The sequence below is a fragment of the Daphnia magna genome, linkage group LG1 (assembly GCF_020631705.1).
Source record: "Daphnia magna isolate NIES linkage group LG1, ASM2063170v1.1, whole genome shotgun sequence".
Taxonomy (NCBI): Eukaryota; Metazoa; Arthropoda; class Branchiopoda; order Diplostraca; family Daphniidae; genus Daphnia; species Daphnia magna.
This window is the reverse complement of record NC_059182.1, coordinates 16,255,834-16,274,855: the sequence shown is the minus strand read 5'-3', so window position 1 is coordinate 16,274,855 and position 19,022 is coordinate 16,255,834. Positions and strand designations below refer to the sequence as shown.

The 19,022-nt window shown below is 38.1% G+C and overlaps 1 protein-coding gene and 1 long non-coding RNA gene across 9 annotated transcripts; one reads left to right on the top strand and one right to left on the bottom strand.

Annotated features, from left to right (window-relative positions):
* The first annotated feature begins 1,757 nt into the window (after positions 1–1,757).
* On the top strand, positions 1,758–4,715 carry LOC116921907. Of its 8 annotated transcripts, none has more exons than XR_006647096.1 (9): positions 1,758–2,413; positions 2,714–2,806; positions 2,988–3,222; positions 3,348–3,426; positions 3,539–3,720; positions 3,806–3,926; positions 3,998–4,173; positions 4,246–4,460; positions 4,544–4,715. It is a non-coding gene; the product is annotated as an uncharacterized LOC116921907 (long non-coding RNA). The 8 variants fall into 8 exon arrangements; XR_004393753.2 differs by having other exon boundaries at positions 1,762–2,413; positions 3,601–3,720; XR_006647094.1 differs by having other exon boundaries at positions 1,764–2,413; positions 2,988–3,073; positions 3,995–4,173.
* Positions 4,716–8,317: 3,602 nt separating this feature from the next.
* On the bottom strand, positions 8,318–18,964 carry LOC116931745 (huntingtin). Its single transcript, XM_032939388.2, has 40 exons — positions 18,621–18,964; positions 18,425–18,549; positions 18,076–18,371; positions 17,812–18,011; positions 17,570–17,750; positions 17,231–17,502; positions 16,949–17,165; positions 16,446–16,883; positions 16,054–16,376; positions 15,798–15,993; positions 15,326–15,723; positions 15,078–15,263; positions 14,837–15,018; positions 14,639–14,765; positions 14,413–14,573; positions 14,195–14,343; positions 13,988–14,121; positions 13,633–13,896; positions 13,377–13,558; positions 13,145–13,308; positions 12,840–13,081; positions 12,605–12,772; positions 12,317–12,540; positions 12,154–12,258; positions 11,904–12,096; positions 11,512–11,830; positions 11,334–11,454; positions 11,063–11,248; positions 10,857–10,980; positions 10,675–10,796; positions 10,373–10,610; positions 10,103–10,300; positions 9,849–10,036; positions 9,587–9,773; positions 9,371–9,518; positions 9,221–9,305; positions 8,999–9,161; positions 8,774–8,940; positions 8,613–8,700; positions 8,318–8,526 (listed from the first exon to the last, which is right to left on the bottom strand). The coding sequence occupies exons 1-40, from the start codon at positions 18,882–18,884 to the stop codon at positions 8,425–8,427; spliced, it is 7,827 nt and encodes a 2,608-aa protein (XP_032795279.2). The 5' UTR covers positions 18,885–18,964; the 3' UTR covers positions 8,318–8,424.
* Positions 18,965–19,022: the final 58 nt, after the last annotated feature.

Below are 19,022 nucleotides of genomic sequence, written 5' to 3'. Positions count from 1 at the left end.
TTTTCTACTAGACGTAGACAAAGAATTGGTTTCAGGTGAGAAATTTGGCGTGACGTGCAACTATTCTGAAATCGCATGTCACCTCGATACCGCGTCGACAACCCAGTTGCGCAATAATTTACGAGCGTTACTTTGTTGGAATAAAGATCGAATCATACAGTACGTCACTTTCCTTTATTGTGTAGCCAAGCGCTTTGTCTCAGGTGGATGTGATTAAGTATAGATTTTGTATTAACTGAACATAACAAAATGACAATGATCTTTGTTGGCTCTTGTTTAGTATTATAGTATTTACAAAATCCGACATAATACTAAACTATATTGTAGAATGCTGATTTTAGTATTAAATTATTGTTATAATAAAGTCTGCGTGCAAGTTAACTTTAATTCTAAGCTGTAGGACTATGAACCATATAGTAATAGAATCAGCGCCATTAAAAAGCCACACCTTTATACATAAATATAAATGGTTTAAGTCCCTGAAGACACTCCTTCGTTTATGTAGCATAAGGAAGGGCGACGGCTAGATCGATAGTATCGGATGCTAAAATAGCTACCTGCGTTTTTTCTACAATTGCCAGTCGTGCCGCACCTTATTTTTGGCCTCATACTTTCGCAAATTTGCATCTGATCGTTATTGTAGGCCGCATGACGTCGTTCTAGAGTAGACTATGTGTGGCGGGAAGGAAACTTTCAAGCAGAAGCCCAACTTCTAACAAAGACAACACAAAATTCAAACCAATTCCATGACATTATGCATTTTTCTTACAAACCCAGCTCCTAGTTCACAGCATCCTCATTTGCGTGATGCCATCCTCTTCCCCATTTTCTTTTAGTTTTTTCTCCTTGCTCTCGCCGTTTGCAAGAACTTTCAGAAGCCTCACATTCGCTATGGAACACGTCTATAGCATTCTCTGTTTGCACACAAGCGCCGCTTGAATGATCATACGAAAGAGACCATTTCATAGCGAATATTTTCGCGACATTAGACCGGCACCAAACCCATCCAGCTTGGGCATGCATTCCTTTGGAAGAAATCCGACAAACGAAAATTTATTTTGTTCCATGTTGACAAAACAAACACAACCAAATTAAAGTTATCGAGTGTCACAAATTGACGATTTTCTTTCTCATTCGCCAGCGTATTTTCTTCTATTGTTGAGGCCACAAAAAGCTAAAGAAATATGAAAGGAAAATCAAAACATCACGAGAAACTGCCGAGTGAGGAAGGCGTCCAATTTCTTTTAACCATTAGTTTAAATGGTCACATTAAACCCGTGGTCCCAGCCTAGACATTCTTGGCGCAGAAACAAATCTGGTTGATTAGTCTTTGTCCTCGCCGTTTGGCAGCCCATCCCACAATCCCGTGACTTGACAATTTATGAGCAATGGAAACGTAAACAGCTAAAACTGGGTTCCCAAAGGCGCAGTTTTCTAGGCGAATCAAGCTAGCGTCGGACTTTCAATAACTAGCTGTCACAAATGTAAAGCTTATTGTTTCAAATTGTTGACAAAACGTCCAGAACAATGGGCCTGATAACGAAACGCCGTGATAACTTTTTTTTCGGTATCAAAAAGAGATATTTCTAACATTATATATAATCAGAACTGGTTGAATGATTACTGTATTTTAAAAGCATTTGTTACATTTTCCCGATAGATATTCTATCAAAACTCTTATGTCCCAACATTTACCCCTACCCTTCTACAACGAACAGTGGACCGACCGACACTTTTCTGAGATTTTACCCCATAGATGGCGATGATGGTGCGGCGATTTCGGAGTGTCGGCACTAATCTCTCGTTCGTTTTTTAGTTTTCGACGCAATGCCGCTAAAATTGATCTCATTTTGTAGAGGAAATAACGGAGCAGTCCGCAGTAGAGTCCCCATTTTTTCGGCTGAACGACAAAGGAGTGCGTAGCAGTTTAGTCGGCCAACTCGAGTGATTTCGTGGTCTCGTATGAATGTTTTAGGCGTTTTCTTATTTTAGATGCTGTGTCGCAAAATTGATGTTGTCTTGTAGAGGAGATAACGCCTAGATTAACGAAGAGATCTTGTCGATTATCGGCTCAACGATAAAGGAGTGCCCAGCAATCTAAGAGCGACTCAAGTTTCAGCCGATTTTTTTTTTCGGAGAGATGGCGCGTCGGTCACGAAGATACAGGAAATCAGCCGCGAAGTTCTTGTTTAAGACGGGGCTTCGTGCGTCGCCTAGCAACAGAGGTTTTTCAACAGGCCGTGTGGCGTGTGCAGGTGTGTTCTCTATTGTTTCGACTTTCGAGCATAGTCGTCTAGATCAAAAGGGGAAATATTGCCGTTGTTCAGTCACTTCGATTTGAAATTTAGCTGCTAGCATGGACATGGAGCAGTTCAGTTGGAATCTTAATTGGCGAATTAACTGAAACCAGAAAGTATGTTGATCTATTGCATAAATTTAGTTGTATATGTAGTCGAAAAGCCAGAATGATATTCTTCGTTAAAAGCGCCATGTAGTACTGTAGCTGGAGATAGTTGGAAGTCTGCTAACTTAGCGTAGCAAAAAAAAAACTAGATTTTATGATGTGACAACAGGAGTTATCGTTTGATTCTTGTGAAACATGCTCCTTGGCTGAAAATTTTGGCTGATCAGTATTAGTAAAATGTGAAAGAATATACTTAGTAGTATTCGTGAACTTATGCAGAATTTGGATCTTTATTTCTTTGAAATTTAGGTTTCCCCATGAAAATGGCTATGTGGCATCTATTGGAAAGTGGATTTGATGCCAGTGTACTGATTCCAGATCTTCCTTGAAACATGAGCCTTAGTAAGTTGGAATTGATTTTGATATCTTTTCTTCTGTAATGGTGAGAATGTTTGCTTATGAGTCTACCTAATCTCGGCTTTGATTAAATTTAAGCAAAGGATTCCTGGTACTGAAATTTTATTTGTGTTAATTTTTCTGGGACAGAAGGGGGAGAATTCTACTAGTTTATATTACTTTGCAGATGTAGCTGTGGGTCTGTCGAATGTCTGGAGTGCTCCATCTGATGCCAGAAAGAGGATAGATTTGTTTCACAAATGAAGTTGCATGGTATGCTTGAAGTCCACTTGTCTTCCTTTTTATGATGATGGCAATTCGTACTGCATTAACCATGAACAGTCTACCTCTAAGAAGACCTGACTACTTGCATATGACTAGACTGTCCCTCTCTGTTCCCAAAATATATGATTGTATTTGGTGTAAGTGAACTTGGTGCTGTTTCCACCGTGATCAGTTCTGCCTGTAAACTTGATATTTTACGGATCTTTACGAGCGATTATGATTCAAATGATTACGCCGTATGTTATTTGTTATTCTGTTTTAGGTTGACAGTTCGGTCCAGGAAGTGAGGTGTATAGGAAGAGTTGCCAGAGAAGACTTTGTCGTTGAACTGCTGACACGAGGTAAAATTGCGTGTCACTACTCTGGCAATATAAATAAATGATGATAAAAGTTACCGTTTGATTGTTATGAAAATTTAACTTGGCTGTACATTACCAGAAATTTTTTCCGCAGATAATCTACAGGCTTTTTGTTGTGTAACTAAGTTTTCAAATTCTATATATTGTCGGAGGTAGAAGGTTGGACGAAGATGATTCCTGAATCGCTTGCTCAACTGACGAGCCAAAAATTACGAGCCGATGACCAACCGAGTGGAATCCTGGGTACTTAATCACACGTGGGCAACACAGTTTCAGGTAGTCAGCCTATCCTGATGGTAAATTGGTAAAATGAAACAACACGTGACCTATTACTTTAGATCAATTATTTTCACAAGTGCAGATTGATTCCAAATCTTCAGCTTCCCAGGCAGACACCCATCCACAAAGCCATGGGTGATAGATGATATTCACAGTGGGCACGACTGCGTTGTAAATTAGTATCACTTTACAAAGCCAAACAGGTATAACAAAAATGAAATTTTAAAATTTTTTATATAGAATTATGTTGCCTCTTTGCTTCATTGGACAGCAGATTTAGATCACGTGTCTATTGTGAAAGAGATCATGTGTCTCAACGAAAATGACTCTCTCCGTTTGCGACATCAGACCTCCCCATCTGTCCCCACATCCCAGTCCCCATTCTGATGCAAAAATCTTGGAATCAAGTTGAACATTTTGAACCATCTCAGGACAAAGCTGAAGTTCTAGGTCTATCGGTTTTTTCTCTTGTGAACCCATGATTAAAACTAATTGAAGTGCAATTTATTGTTTTGTTTGCAGATGCATTAGAAAATTCGTCGCATTTTGGTTAGAGTATCTTCGCCGTCCGATCCATCAGTTGGAATGATGCATCCATCAACAGAATGTATTAAATAGGAAAGTAATCACCAAATGCCGACTGGACGATTTCCATGCAAGATGAATGATAAAATCCAAGGAGATCTGGAGAACCATTAGCTGAATACAATGAATACTATCAGTTCTCCAGAAAAAAGGTAAGGAAGGATTGCACGATTTTATGGAATATATATTTATAGGCAATCGTTTATATATTGATTAATGTTTTCGTTTCCTTTAGGCCAACATAGGTTAATAATCATGCTGTATCAAAAGAGGTACATACTTGAACGAGATGTTAAAACCATATCAGCTGGAAGGGCACGTGGAAATTTCAAAGGACGCTACTTGCACGTTACCTTTAGTCGTTGGTTCATCTCGAAGATAAAATATAAAAAATTTTATAAATTGAAGTGCATATCTGGGCTCCCTTCTTTTCTGTGGCCCCGTTTCCCCTTGACTTGTGATAAGCCCGTAGGGGGTCAAGCCCCTACTGTGATCAGCAGCAAAGGTTGTGAGTGCGCTGTCCGGAAAGGGGACGTGGGGGTCCTCAAGTTCTATGATATCATTGGAGGGCGAAGAGGCTACCCACAAATCCGAATTAACGGTTAATCGCTCACGTAAAAACTTGTCCGAAACCTTCTATCCTCTTCCGGCTTCTCTTAGCCACGCCCCGGGTAATCTCCCCGGGGGTTCAAATTCAATTGAGGCAGTGTCTCAGCTTGTCTTGGTTGATGGCAAGCGGAGACACTGACTTAAACTACTCACTATGACTTAAACAATAAAAATATAAAAAAATATCTATTTTGTGTTTGCTTTATTTCATGCATCTACTTCCAATTGAGTTCCATTGCAGATTTTAATTCTAGTTCCATTTACTCCATTCGTAAGAACATACATTGTGTTTTATTAGACTATCTAATAAATTTTTCAATTATTTATCATTTATCATGTACTGCTTGGGGATCGAACCCACTACCTTTAGCTTATACAGTCAATGCTCTACCACTAGGCTACAACTGATATTATCATAAATTCTACTGCTCTTGCACATTGCTGTACCTAGAAAAAGTTGTACATAAAAAGCATATGAATGTTTTACCGCCATTTTATTTTCTGTCTTACTTCGCATTCATCTTGTGATATTTCAGGATTAAACACTAATTGAAAGTGCTTACCGCTGCGTGTACAAGATTCATCAACTAATTTGTAATCATATAGCAATCTAACTCTATCGAGAATCGAACCTAGACTTTCGGCATACCACACCAGTGCTCAACCATAGAGCCATGAGTTACATAAAAATATTGACTGTATTTCTATATAATGTAGTTGCAACATGTGGAAACTTAGAAGTAATAGAAATTGTGTACAGTGAAAATTAATGTCATGATTTTCAGTGATACTATTCATCTATTCATTCAACTAATAGTATTCATTGTTTTCAGCTAATGGTTCTCCAGATCTCCTTGAAAATTGAAGATTAGTACAACTTTTTTCGAAGTAAAAAGTTTTTAAATTACGCGAGCAATGACGTCGAGGAAGTGAACATAATTACGATTGATGCATCAGACGGTGAAGAAACTCTAACCAAAAAGCGATCACTTTTCTAATTCCTCTGCAAATAAGACAATAAATTGCATTTCAATTTGTTGTAATCATGGGTTTACAGGCAGAAAAAATTTGACAGAGCTAAAACTTGAGCTTTTGGCCTGAGATGGTTCAAACCTTTCAACTTCATTTCAAGAGCTCTGCATCAGAAGACACACTGGGGGAGCGGGGCTGATGTCGCAAATGGAGAGAGCCATTTTTGTTGACAGAGACATGATCTCTCTCACAGTTACACACGTGATCTAAACCTGCTGTCCAATGAAGCAAAGAAGCAGTGTAATTCTATATATTTAAAAAATGTTATTTTTGTTATATCTGTTTGGCTTTGTAAAAATGATACCAATTTACAACACAGTCATGCCCGCAGTGAATATCATCTATCACGCAGGCTCTGTGGATGGGTGTTTGCCTGGAAAGCTAAAGATTGTGGAATAAATCTAAAGTAATAGGTTATGTGTTGTTTCAGTTTACCAGTTTACCATTTGTTTTACAGAACTAGTAACAAGAAACAAATGTATCATCCTCCAACTTTAGGTTTTTCCTGCTGATTTAAGAATACCAAAAAAGTCACTTTATTAACATTATTACAGATTTGTCTAATACCTAAAACATCTTTTTACAACCTTTCCAATGACTCTTAGTTGGCATCAAGACATCCTATGTTCTTTGTTCCAAGAAGCAGGAAAATATTTACGATACTAGAGTCCTCTAAAGAAAGTCCACTGCACCTAAAGATATGAAAACATTGTCTGACAGCAAATAAAATCTGAAAGGAATAACATGCAAATCAGCAAATTAACAAAAATTTTCCCTCAGGTTGGTACGAAAAATGGCAAATTTTGGTGTATTAACCAGTAGCCAAAAGAATGTTTAAAAAGGAACACACTGAACATTTATTATCCCCCCGCTGAACACGTCTCACATCCCTAACAACTAGGCTACATCTGTTGAACCATGAATTTCTACTGCAGACGACTCACTAGTCACTAAGCAGTGTAGCCATCTATTGATAAGATATATAGTTTTAATTGATTAATTAAGCCCGACATTTTAAGCCTGACTTATTGTATAAAAAATCGGTTTAGAATTTTGACTTGGAATTCAATAAAACTTAACCTATTTCAACCAAAATGAGAAGCTAATTCCGAATAAAATATTAGTTTCCCACTCAATTAATCGATTTTTGGATGAAACGGAACCAGAGTAGCAAACACTTGGAATCAGAAAAACCCCAAAACAAAGTTTAAAAAGGGCATCACTTTTTTTTAACGGATGGTTTGACGAGAAAAACAACAACTTAATCGAAATCAATAATTTGGATTATGCCGTGTGATTTTTGTAGAATTCTACGAGAAGTCGTTTTTCGCAGATTTTGACAAAATTGGGAAGGCTATACCCTTCCCACTTCTCCATTTTTGGCCAAATTTCAACTTTCGCTTAAAATACATGATTTTAATTCATAATTGAATGCTAATCACGGAAATCAAATTTATTTTTCAATTGGCCTTATAGTTTCTTTAAACTCACTCAGCATTGCTTGCGCGCCAGCAATGCTGCAGCGCCAGGCACTTGAAGAGTAAATGTGAGGTACGATACGTGAGGTACGATACGCTACTCACTAAGTCGCTGGACCTGAGACACGAGGATCGAACGCCGATTAGCAATTACATATAAGAATAGGAGCAGACGACAAAGCGACACTTTTCTGTTACATTCAAAAACAGCAAATTTTTTCTTTTTATGACTTCATGGCCTTTCGATACCATCTACTATTAACTATAAAAGGAAAGAAAACCATTCGAATATTTACTAGTATAAAATAGCGAAACAAAATTAATAAAATTATATTGTTAAAAAAAAAGAAAAGCAATACAGAAATATTTACAAAGGTCTCTTTTATTATTGCAGTAATGAGGATGACGGCAATTTCTCTTTTCACTTTATTCTTTATTCTTTAGCATGGCTCGGAGTTAGGTAGAAAAAGATTGGCGCGACAGAACATACTAAGGCCAGACCATACTGGCGCGCCAGAGGGGGACCAAGCAGTTCAACTACAAAGATTCTAACTGCCATCTAGTGACGCTAAAAACTTTCAGTAATCTTGAACTCGGGCTTCAATAGCTTCAATTTACTTATTTTGAAGAAAAAGATATGAAAATTCAATGTTGCCGTGTGCCATAATCTCAGCTACACTACAACATCGGTTAACAAGCAACAACACCTTAAATAACAAACGTAATAAACCGAGGTCCACTGAATCCCTTCCGGGACTCTTAGGCCACTCACGGCATTGCAAGCAGCTGTTGTTTAAGAAAATAATTAATTCCTATTAAATTTTATCAATAACAATTAAATTTTACGGTAGAAACAACAGCCGCAGAACAACGTCCAATGGAACATAAGCTAAGAACTTTATAACATATATTATTTTAGCTCATTCAATGATTCATTCATTCTTCAACATATGATTTGCGTTTTTTAATTATATACTGTCACTCATCCTAGAAAGATTCATAAACCTTTTAGGGCGACATCAACTGCTGCAAAAAACGAACTATTATCTCTTGCAGAAAAGAAAATGGAAACCAACGTGGATCGCTGTTGGTCATCGAGCTACAAAAGAATATAACAAAAATACGCAACATAATCGTACCATTTAGCTTATTACTGTACCGTTTAGCACCGTTGACTGTCATTACCTGATTTCTAAAGTCCAGCGCAGACGCCACGAATATTTCTACTTCCATGGGATTCTTGGGATTTACCGGTTGGTTTACGAGGGGAAACCTTTCAAATTGCAAACGGCACATGGTCGACTGTTTCTTTAAACACGAATTATAATACTGGTAAAACAACTTACACCGACTGCAACCATGGGTTACTGGAAGCCGCAGTGAAAAAACACAGTACATTCCAGACAGAATTAGCGGATTCATCGCTAAGGCTACGAGTGAAATTGCTCAGGCTTAACAGTATCCATTCCACGACCAAACTTTGCTGACCTTGTGAACGTGCTGTTCCGAAAACCTAAATGCAAATTTTTGTATTTAACATGACAATGAAAGTCTTCAATTTTGACGTTTACCTTAAATATGGTTGGAGTCAAACAGCAAGCAACTGTGGGTCTTGCCGTTATGAATTCACTTAAAATTCGATTCAAGATGTCTGCTGGTGGAAAAATATCACAAGTTATGACTGGCATTATTTGTCCAAGAATCTCCGCTTCTCTATCTGTTCCACGTTTCATACTAGAACACAGAAAAATTAGTAAACCGAATCAATAACCAAGTACCTTAATTAGTCTTACCGTTGGAAAAGAGCGCCTACCCATTCCATGGCGGCAAGCATCGTTTCAGGATCCGCCCCCGGTTGATAAAGTTGGCTACCAAAATCTTAGAAACAAAAATGAAAGTGGTTTCCATTAAAACTAATAGTGGAATCACATCAGACGTTGTACCTGAGTAGACTAACGATAACAAAGTTCGTAGAGCCCCTTTTAAAATTTGATCTCGATCAACATTTCGAATAATGGCCAGTATCTCTCTCTTAACAGTAAACCGCCAAGTCGGGGTCAATAATCCGAGAACGCTCAGCCGCTCTAAACCCTAAAACGAGAAAATTTATTGTGAAACCAACAAAAAACACCGGAATAAATTGTAGGTAGTCAAAATACCTGTAAAATTTCTTTTTGTATCTCTGTTGGCTGTTGCTGATTTTGCGCAAGCCAGCCAATAGCGCATTGAACAACAAAGTCAACAACAGCATTATGCTGATAGGGTAATACTGCAAAATGTTCACCGCAATAGAATGCCATTGACCAGACGACGGACTGATACCAAGTAGGACCGCTATTTTCAGCACTTTAAATAATATTCCGGCAATAGGACTTAGATAGAGGAAAAATTTAAATACAAACATATACGCCTTATTTATACTTGAGCCATTTTCCGACATAGTCCATAGCCAGATTAACCAAAGAACCTGTACGAGCAAGATCTGGATTTCTGGCTAATTTTTGCAGTAGATACAACAGGCCATCTAATCCACTAGCACGTGTGGAAATATGTTGGGAATACAGTGAAGCTTCGCAATGCTTTCTAATCAAGTCCCAATATTCTGAATTCTGATAAAGGTTATGTCTTGCATTAGAAATGATTATACATTATTCCATGAACACTTGATTTTGTACCAGAGTCGTGAATGAAGCAGACTTCAAGATGCATCCTGTCAAGGCGGACTCTAAGCTAGTTGGATCATCGGGTAGGAGTTGCTTGTACAGCGCAAACGAGTTGTCCAGCAACCACTCAAACTGTTGAGCATCGACAAAGAAATCTGATATGTGCAGCAAAGATCGAAATATGTCTACGAGTAGCGGATACGGTGTGGTCTTCAAATAAAGCCAACAAATAACCTGTTTTTAGAAACGATACAATGTTTTTTTAACGAGAGTTTAAATTACCGAACTCTGAAGCCACTGAGAATAGAGATCCACCAAGAAGCGAACGCAAGATTGGATATCTATATCCGTAATCTCCTCAGGACTAACTGCTTTCTTTTTAGATGGTGAACCTTGATCAATGCTGCGTTGAATATGTCTGAAGGAGAGGCGATTGAAATAATAGATTGAATTGCATGAAGATGGGACGTCGCAATCATCCCCCAACAAATTGCAGAGTTCTTTCAGTTTTTTGCCTCTTCTGCAAAGCATAAACACCGAGATTGATTAGAAATATTTTCGATATTCCGTACAATTTGACTAACTCGGTATGCATGAAGTCGGGAATTTTATCAAGGTTATTGGCCCTCGGCGCTGTATGTGACGTCCTGTATGGTAAATTTTTTTGGAGCACCATGGTAAGAGCATGTACAGCTTCACATGTAGCCTTTAAGTGAATATAAGTGTTAAGATAACCCAGAATACACTCACAGATCTTACACAATACCTGGATAACGCTGGCTTGCTCTTCTGGACGTACGTTATCTTCGTTTTGCAAATTCAAAATTCCGAGGAAAGTCATCCAGATTTCTTCAAATTTCTTTTTTGTTATCCAGCAAATCCGTTCTATTCTATTATGCAATAAACAGACGCAAGAACCGTAAAAATACGAAAAACGTAATAAAAATTTAACAAGCCAGGTTTACATCATACCGAAAAATGAATTCCTTCAAGACAACTTCATCGTGCAGAAAATATGAGGGGACAATCGGCAGATCGAATGTGATACGCTCGACATCAAATGCTAGCACGGGATTCCAACCTTTGTTCCAAACCGAGGGTGGAATGCAAGTATAGGAATAAAACAGCGGCATTCTGCAAAACGCAATCGCGATCAACCTATACATTTTCATAAGCAAATCCGGTTACGATAATCAGCAGAAACTCCAAGAATTGTAATGCTGAATTCTTAATTCGAACTTACAGAAAATCTTTGTGCAATACTTCTGGAATGTGAGTTTCTTGTTCCAAAAAGGTAACTATTCGGCTCAACTGTTGCGCACTTGAAACAAAGTTTGGGTCGGGGCAATTCATGTGCTCCAAACCTAAATTTGACACGTTTGCAATAACAAAAACAATTCTCCTAATTTTCAACAGAATACCTGTGACACTGGGGTGTTCAAACGTTGTGTTGTTCCTTAGCCGAATACATAGAGATTCCAACGCATCTATTGCTTTGTAAACAGCCGGAAGAGTTTCTTTATTTGTCCATACACTCGGAAGCTCAAGACAAAAAATGGAAACAATCGCCGATGAAGCTGGTAGTAGAACCAATGAACGTTGAAGCGAATCCATCGCAGCCATGAAGGTAAGTGACACTCTGGCCAATATGCTGATTTCCAATGGAGTAAAAATATCCTTGAGCTCCGACGGTTGGATCGTTTTGCACATTCCGCTTAGTATACGCGCGATTGGCAAGATCTGCAAAGGAGATATGGAACATGCACGGTGAAGTAGTAATGACGAAATCAATTCTCTAAAACAATATGTATACCTTGATATTATCGAAAACTGTAGTATCAATCATATTTAAAAAATATGTTTTGGCGCGAACAAAAATATCGGGCTTCGATTTTCGGCCAGTTCCAAGAGCGAAGGAGAGGAAAGAATAATTGCTAAACCATCCTGGAAGATCGTCTAGGTGTATCTGGGTGACGATTTCTTGCCACATAATCGGTTTCAGATTTCTAGGTAAACGTAAGTTAATTCAGTAGATAGAACAATAATACTTATTGTGAGACAACCTGCTCAAAGCGAACTCTAGCAGAAAGGCTTTATCTATTTTGCGTAACATTTCTGGTTTGTAAGCAAGCGACGCTCTGTGCTTTGTCATGAGCTCGGAGTACCATCTTGAGATTTAATTAATATCAAAATAAATAATTTTCTGCAAATCATTGGACAACGTACCTTTCATTTTTGGACTGAAGAATGATTTCTTGAGCTTTTTCCAAACATTGAAGTTGGGATTCGGCAGAGCTAAAATTCATTTTAAGTAAAAGCCTTTCCAACTTTTTATGCACGACGCCATTGGATAATGACTGGAAGCTAGATATAACTTCTAAAAGTATTTCTTCGACATTCGCAATTTGGAGAGCCTCTATTATGTTGAAGAGGGACACGGCAGCTGCCACCTGATAATTGTGCAAGAATAGATCGATAAGAATGCATAATTCTCTCCAATCAATCTTTTTTTACCAGCGAGAGTCCGCTCTTTGCCAAGACGCATTTCACAAGCGGCTTGATCAAGTTTTCATCAACAACTAGATTTTCGAAAAACTTCTTCACAGGTGTTTCACTGCTGTAACTCAAGATAAGGTCAGCATGTACACTAACGAATGCTTTGAGTTTTTCTTCTTGTTTCGGCTGAAAGACATGGTTTTCATTTTCAAGTGTTAAAATAATTTATTGCTTAACGGAATCCTCCGCTTACCATTATTCCTGGTAGCACTAAGAAATATCCTGCTTCCGCAATGCTTCCATTAAGCCCAGTAAAAAACTGCTGCATGTCATCGGCTTCAAAGCAATGAATTTCTGGCGCGAGCAAAGCACACACCCGCGCAAAAACTATCGGATTGTTGGGAATTAATTCCCTTGCCACTTCAAATAAAGGGTATTTACACTCATCACGGGCCAATTCTGCACGAATGGCCGTACGGAGCACTGGAAAATCTTCTAAACACCAACATTAAAAGTTATTTTCAGGATCCTTAGAATAGAGTTCTCAAAACGACTAACCGGCGTTCACTAACTGGCGGCACAGTGCTATCAAGTCCAATACTAGATGAACAGAGAAGGAGAAACCATCGATTTTCCATGATATGGAGGTTGATCCACAGCTATCTGCAAAACTTTTACTCTTCCAATGACTAAATGCCAACTTAAGAGTGTCGACCAGTAAACTAGGAACGAACAAAAGGATAACGGCAAACGTAAATCTGTTGAAAATCAAAAAAATTTAGCATACTACCTTGACAGGATGTGATCCGGAGGTGAATTTTCTGTAGGCGTCACGTTCAATGGATCACTCCTCTGATTGACCAGGTAACTAAGGTTAAACTCATTCAAACAGTCTAACAGGAAGGCTTCGTCAAAAACGGAAATCAATGTTTTAAAAACCGTAAGGCGACAGGCCAATACCCGATGATAATTCTTTAAAAAAAAAAAAAAAAGTTTGAATATAAGGCATAATACTTAAGGGAAAAAAAAATCTTTGTTTTGTTAACCGAAGTTGCAGAAGAATTCAAATCCTCTGACTGCTTAGGAGTAAATGTTTGTAAGAGTCCTAGCAATGACTCGTGAACAACAGGTGGATCCATATGAGAAATTAGTTTATAAAGCATCTGGAGCGCTTCGTCCGAATCTAAGAATAGTGAATGCTTATTAAGGTGAGGGATGAGTGCGTCGCATATTTGCTTCGAAAGAGATTTCCATTTGCTCGCATTTTCGAACTGTACTTGAAGCAGGATAGCGGTTATCAAAGGATAAACCTACAAAATAATTTCATATATGTGGCGTTACTTAGGAGATGCGTCGAAGTGTACAATTGATTATAACGAAGATTTTGACTAGTGAAAAGACCTTGTGATATTGAAGAAGCCGGAGTAAAATATTTATAAGGACTTCTTTCTGAGTTTCAAGTTCTTTGAAGTTATCGCTCATTCTTTCTCTTGAGAGAAATAAGTCTTCAACCATCGGTCGCAATGTAGGAAGCACTAAGGATTGAAAAACATGACCTTCATTTTTTTGGAAATTTCGTTATTCGAATAAGGTAAGAGATAAATTTACCGTGAAGTTCAGCATCCTTCCCGGTAGCCATTAGTCCACCTGCAAGCTGCATTATGCGCGGGACAGAAATAATAGTTTTTGAATGAAATCTGTCGTACGATAGCAGTGACAGAAATCGGAACATGGAGGGTAATAGAGTTTCAACTTGCCTGTTTAGACATTAAGAGGTCAACGGTAAGATTAGATTAAGCTAAAAAATTCTAAGATGGTGTACTTACGGAATGAAACCTTCTTCGAGGAACTCGAACTGTTGGATGACAAAATTCAGAAAAACCTGGTCGGCATCCAGGAGACAATAATTGACGCACAAATGGATCAATTCACAAAGAAGATCCAAAACTTGCTTTTGGACATGCGGGCAGCTCGTAACTGTATACAACTATAATTAAGACAAAATAAAGTGATGGCGATCAACCTTTAAGAACATGAGTGTCGGAAATATACTTTCAGTGCCTTAATGACCATGGGCTCAAACAAGCGAATATATGAAGTTAAGGCAGTTTTATCAGGACCTATTTTGTTCACAGACGTTCGAAATTTGGTTATCAGACTTGGTCTCTCACCAGTTAAGCTACAAACGAATAAGCAAGATAGAAATAAAAGAAAATAAACATAAAATTTTACCATATTTGGAAAACTCACTTGAAAGTCATTTGGCGGACAGTATCACGATATAGATAATCATCGAATCCGTAGCTTAGCGACATACTTTTGTCTTTTTTCATCGTTACTGAAAAATTGGGAGAAATACATCCTCTTTTAAATCGACTTGCTTCATCATACCAGACAGCTGCTAAATTCGTCCCGAAGAGCGCTTTCAATAGCTGAAAATAACCATCGAAAAAGTTAAATATTGGTAAAATGTCAAGGTAAAAATTCTAACCTGTTGAACGGCTTGCAAACAGTAAACTGGTTCAGCAGTAATTATAATGCGTAAGTAGTTTAGGACTTCTTCGCTGTGTTTCCCAATGTCTTGAAAATTGTATACTTCAACAAGAGCAGCCAGCGCCTTCAAAGTGGACTGGATAAAACTAGATAGTCGTTCGGAGGTGACCGTGTCGAAATTAAGCTGAAATTTAAATTCAATCTGCAATTTAAACCAACCGTACACCATAAGAGCAAATAATATACCTTGCACGTGGCGTTGGTACTCTTAAGTAATTCGTAAAGCTTGACATAGAGAGATTGAGATGCGAAAAACCCAATATTACTTGGGTTAAGTATATGTGGTTTGCTCTTACGAGCAAATTCATCCGATTTATCTTCCTTGTCCAAGATTGGGCCTTCAGAATTCCGAAGTTTGCGACGTATAGGACTTAGTGCGGATGGATTTGGAAGTGTCACTAAAGGTGCTTTTATGGAAACAGACAAAGGATTGACATCCTCGAGGACGCAACAAAACGCATTCAAGATACGGCTAATGTGACTGAGTAGATGTGAAGCTATAGTGGCCAATGGGCCAGTTAGAAAATGCCATTCTTTATCTTCAATTTCTGATTCAGGAGCATTTAAATCCACCTTGACACAGCCTAATGATAACAATTTTATGAACAAAGAAGAATGAATCATGTAATACGTAATTGTAAAGTAAAAGGAAAATAACCTGCGAATAGTTGAGTTGAAAGTGTGATTAGGCTTTGGTGGTTCGCCAGATCCAACATCAGCGTGGAATTCGTCATGAGGGCTATGCAAACTTTCAGGAGACTGCATGTTCCTTTTGGACTACAACCGTAGATTTCCATATACGTGGCAGGAGGATACGAGCGGCTTAATTCAGCTAGAGCTTGCAAACAACCCATCTAAAACCAAGCGGGAAATTAATTTTCTATTTTAAAAGTAAGTACTAATAACCGAATTACCTTGACAAATTTTGAGTTGGAAGAAACCAGCAACTTGTATAGTTCATCAATAAAACAAGCTAAGTTTTCCACAACGTTTCCGTTCACAGGACCGTCACAATAAGCTTCTGCCAATCCGTTGATAGACAAAGGTACACCGGCAAATGTCTTCGAGGATAGTTTTTGATGTGAAAAATTACACGCAGACGCCAAAGACTTGAGGCGAACGACACTTGGCGGGCTTCTTGTTGTGGTCCATGATTCAACCGAACACTTAATACAATTCGCGACTGCACTTCGGACACGCTGATCTTCGTCACCTATCATCGTAAATGCAACCTTCCCTGTTAAACAAAAATAATCAAATGTAATGAAAATAATATTTCGAAATGTAAAAAAAAAAAATGTCTTACGAAGGAATGCTTCTTGGAACATAGGCAGACTGAAGCTGGTCTTATTCTTGATCCCAAATTCCAAGGCCGCCCAAGAAAATGAAGTAAACACTTCTAGTAGATCTACTCGTACTAACCAATAAGGATTTTCTGCCAGCTTTAACAAAGAACGTAGCAATGGAGTAGTTTCTATGCAAAACGACCCCTCCAACGCCATCGGCAAGAAATGTTGTAGACCCTGAAGGGCAAGGCGAGAAGCGGCCGCTTCTCTATCTTTTAAAGTTTCATCAATAATGCGCACTAATGTTTTTGACTCAATCCCAGTCAAATTAAATCCACTAATCACACTGCTTAGCACCATGCAAGCTAATAGAGATACTTGTCCTCTTAGCTGTGGATCTTCGTGCGTACAATACTGCAAGACATCTATTATAGCTATTCTGCCATCCGTGCTTCTTTCTATGGACGACAAAAACCATAAGAGTCTAAAAGTGATATTAACCTTCTTAAATCTTGCCCAGCACCTGAATCGGACAAATAAGAATTCCAAATAAGAGGTTCCAGAGATCCAATATGCGCTAGGCAATTAAGGGCTAGACTTTTTACTGAAACGCGAACTGATCTATCCGACTTCATTTGACCTTTTCTTTCCGAGAGCAAGAAACTATAAGACAAATGGCGAGCGCAGTAGAGGAGAGGAGAGCATCCTGTTTTGTCATACAAGGAACCTATGTCAATCACCTAGAAATAAATCAATGGAATTAGTTTTGTTTGATTTGAAAAAAAAAATAAGCCGAGTAACTGACCTGTGGAGCATCGACGACATCACAGCTTTCTTGCTCAACATCAGTTTCTTCTAAATCTTTCTCTGCTGGCAACATGTCGTTTTCCGTAAGAGCCGTACCTTTCAAAAGCTCATCTTGCTCATCCCTTCCAACCGTAATAATGGAATCTTCTGCAATCTCAACTTCGATTTCAGTCGAATCTAAGTTTGTTTTTTCGAATTCTACCAAATGAACCTCTGCTTCTAGCAAAAGTGATTCTTCGGCAACAGGTAGCGCAGTTAAATTCCATTGACCTAAATGCGTTAGAGCAAAGAGGTTAACACATTTCAAAACGCATTTCAAGTACAATGAATGGCTAACTATTTTCTTTTGACAATCCTCGTAACGATATGCGAGTCCCTTGTAACCCATTTGCACTTTTTAGGGCAGGAATGGCTAGTAAAAGGGTCCGCATTTTTAGCAATTGCTGAAGAAGTTCTAACGCTGCGTTAACGACGTTGTGATCCGAAGAAAACGAATAGTGAACTCCAAGTTCAAAGATCTGCGCGGAAAAAGTAACCTATTAGCGTTGAGTAAATTTAAGTGAACTGGATGAATGATACTTGAACGATGCGTTCTACTGCCACTGCATTCATGGTAGCAACACTTTTAGACGATTGACTACCCAGGTGATGGTTATTGTTTTCTTTGACAGGAACAGATGGGGATGGAAAAAGAGGAAGTAGCAATTTTAGAGTTAATAATGTCCCTGTAATCACAGAAGTATCTGTCATTGAAATATCCTCAGACAGAAGGATTTGATCTAAAACAAAAAGATGCAAATTATAAGTAACATGTATGCACATCAAGTCCCAATAGTGGCATACCAGTTAAATATTCCACTACTAATGCCAGTAAAACATCAGACTTTCTGTTTGTAGATATAATTACAGTGATTGCATTGGCTGCACATCTTCTTAAGATAGAAGATTTAGAAGATAAATTTGATAGGAATCCTTTTAATAGAATCTTCGTTTCATTTTCAAATGCAAATATTCCCATCACAGGGAAAACTTTGCAAATAAAGTATGATAAGCTTTCATGGAGCATCTCTTCTTTTCGACTAGCCACCACTGAAATTGCATTAAATAGATTGGCCAGGTATGCACGTCTCTTCTGTGGTCTAAAAAATATTCTTATTACCATAAATGTTTTGCAAATAATGTAGAACAATACCGAGCCAGATGGCAAAGTTCTGCAAATCTATTCATAGACAACTTCAATATTCGAGGAGATTCACTTTTCTTTATCTGCTTGCATAGTTCTACTAGTATCCTGTTACTGTGCAATGGAAGTAGGGCCTGGAAAAAAAATTTAATTTATTCTGAATTCTTACTGAAGGGGGAATTCATACAAGTATGTCATATCAAACCTTGATAACTTTATACAGTCCTTCGTCACTTGCTAATCTAATGTCAGAATCCTTGGAATCACATAGCCTTATGAGTGAATCTATACTAGAGGCAATGTATGAGACAAAATCTTTGTGGTTTTGTACATTAGGGCTACAATTGAATTCAACTATATTTAGTATGTGTGTTTTTATTTCTTTTTTCTTAATAGAGGTATCTAAATTTGAAATTTCCGTAATCTGTAATTGATCAAGAGTTCGGATAAGTTTTTCTAAGGATGCCATCACGAAAGACAAAAACAATCACAGCAGGAATCAATTTACTGCGCGGTCTTCTGAGGCTTACGATCAGCTGTCAATCGCCTGAAAACACGTTTCAATTGTTGATGTTGCAAAAGTGTTTTTTCTCGGTTTCTGTTTAAA

What these genes read in the sequence shown, in the direction of transcription:
- LOC116931745 (XM_032939388.2), bottom strand. Translation starts at nt 18,884, where the DNA reads ATGGCATCCTTAGAAAAACTTATCCGAACTCTTGATCAATTACAGATT. An exon ending in CCGCCAGTTAGTGAACGCCG is followed by an intron (nt 13,082 to 13,144) that starts GTTAGTCGTTTT and finishes GTTGGTGTTTAG; the next exon opens with AAGATTTTCCAGTGCTCCGT. An exon ending in TAGTGCTACCAGGAATAATG is followed by an intron (nt 12,773 to 12,839) that starts GTAAGCGGAGGA and finishes CATGTCTTTCAG; the next exon opens with CCGAAACAAGAAGAAAAACT.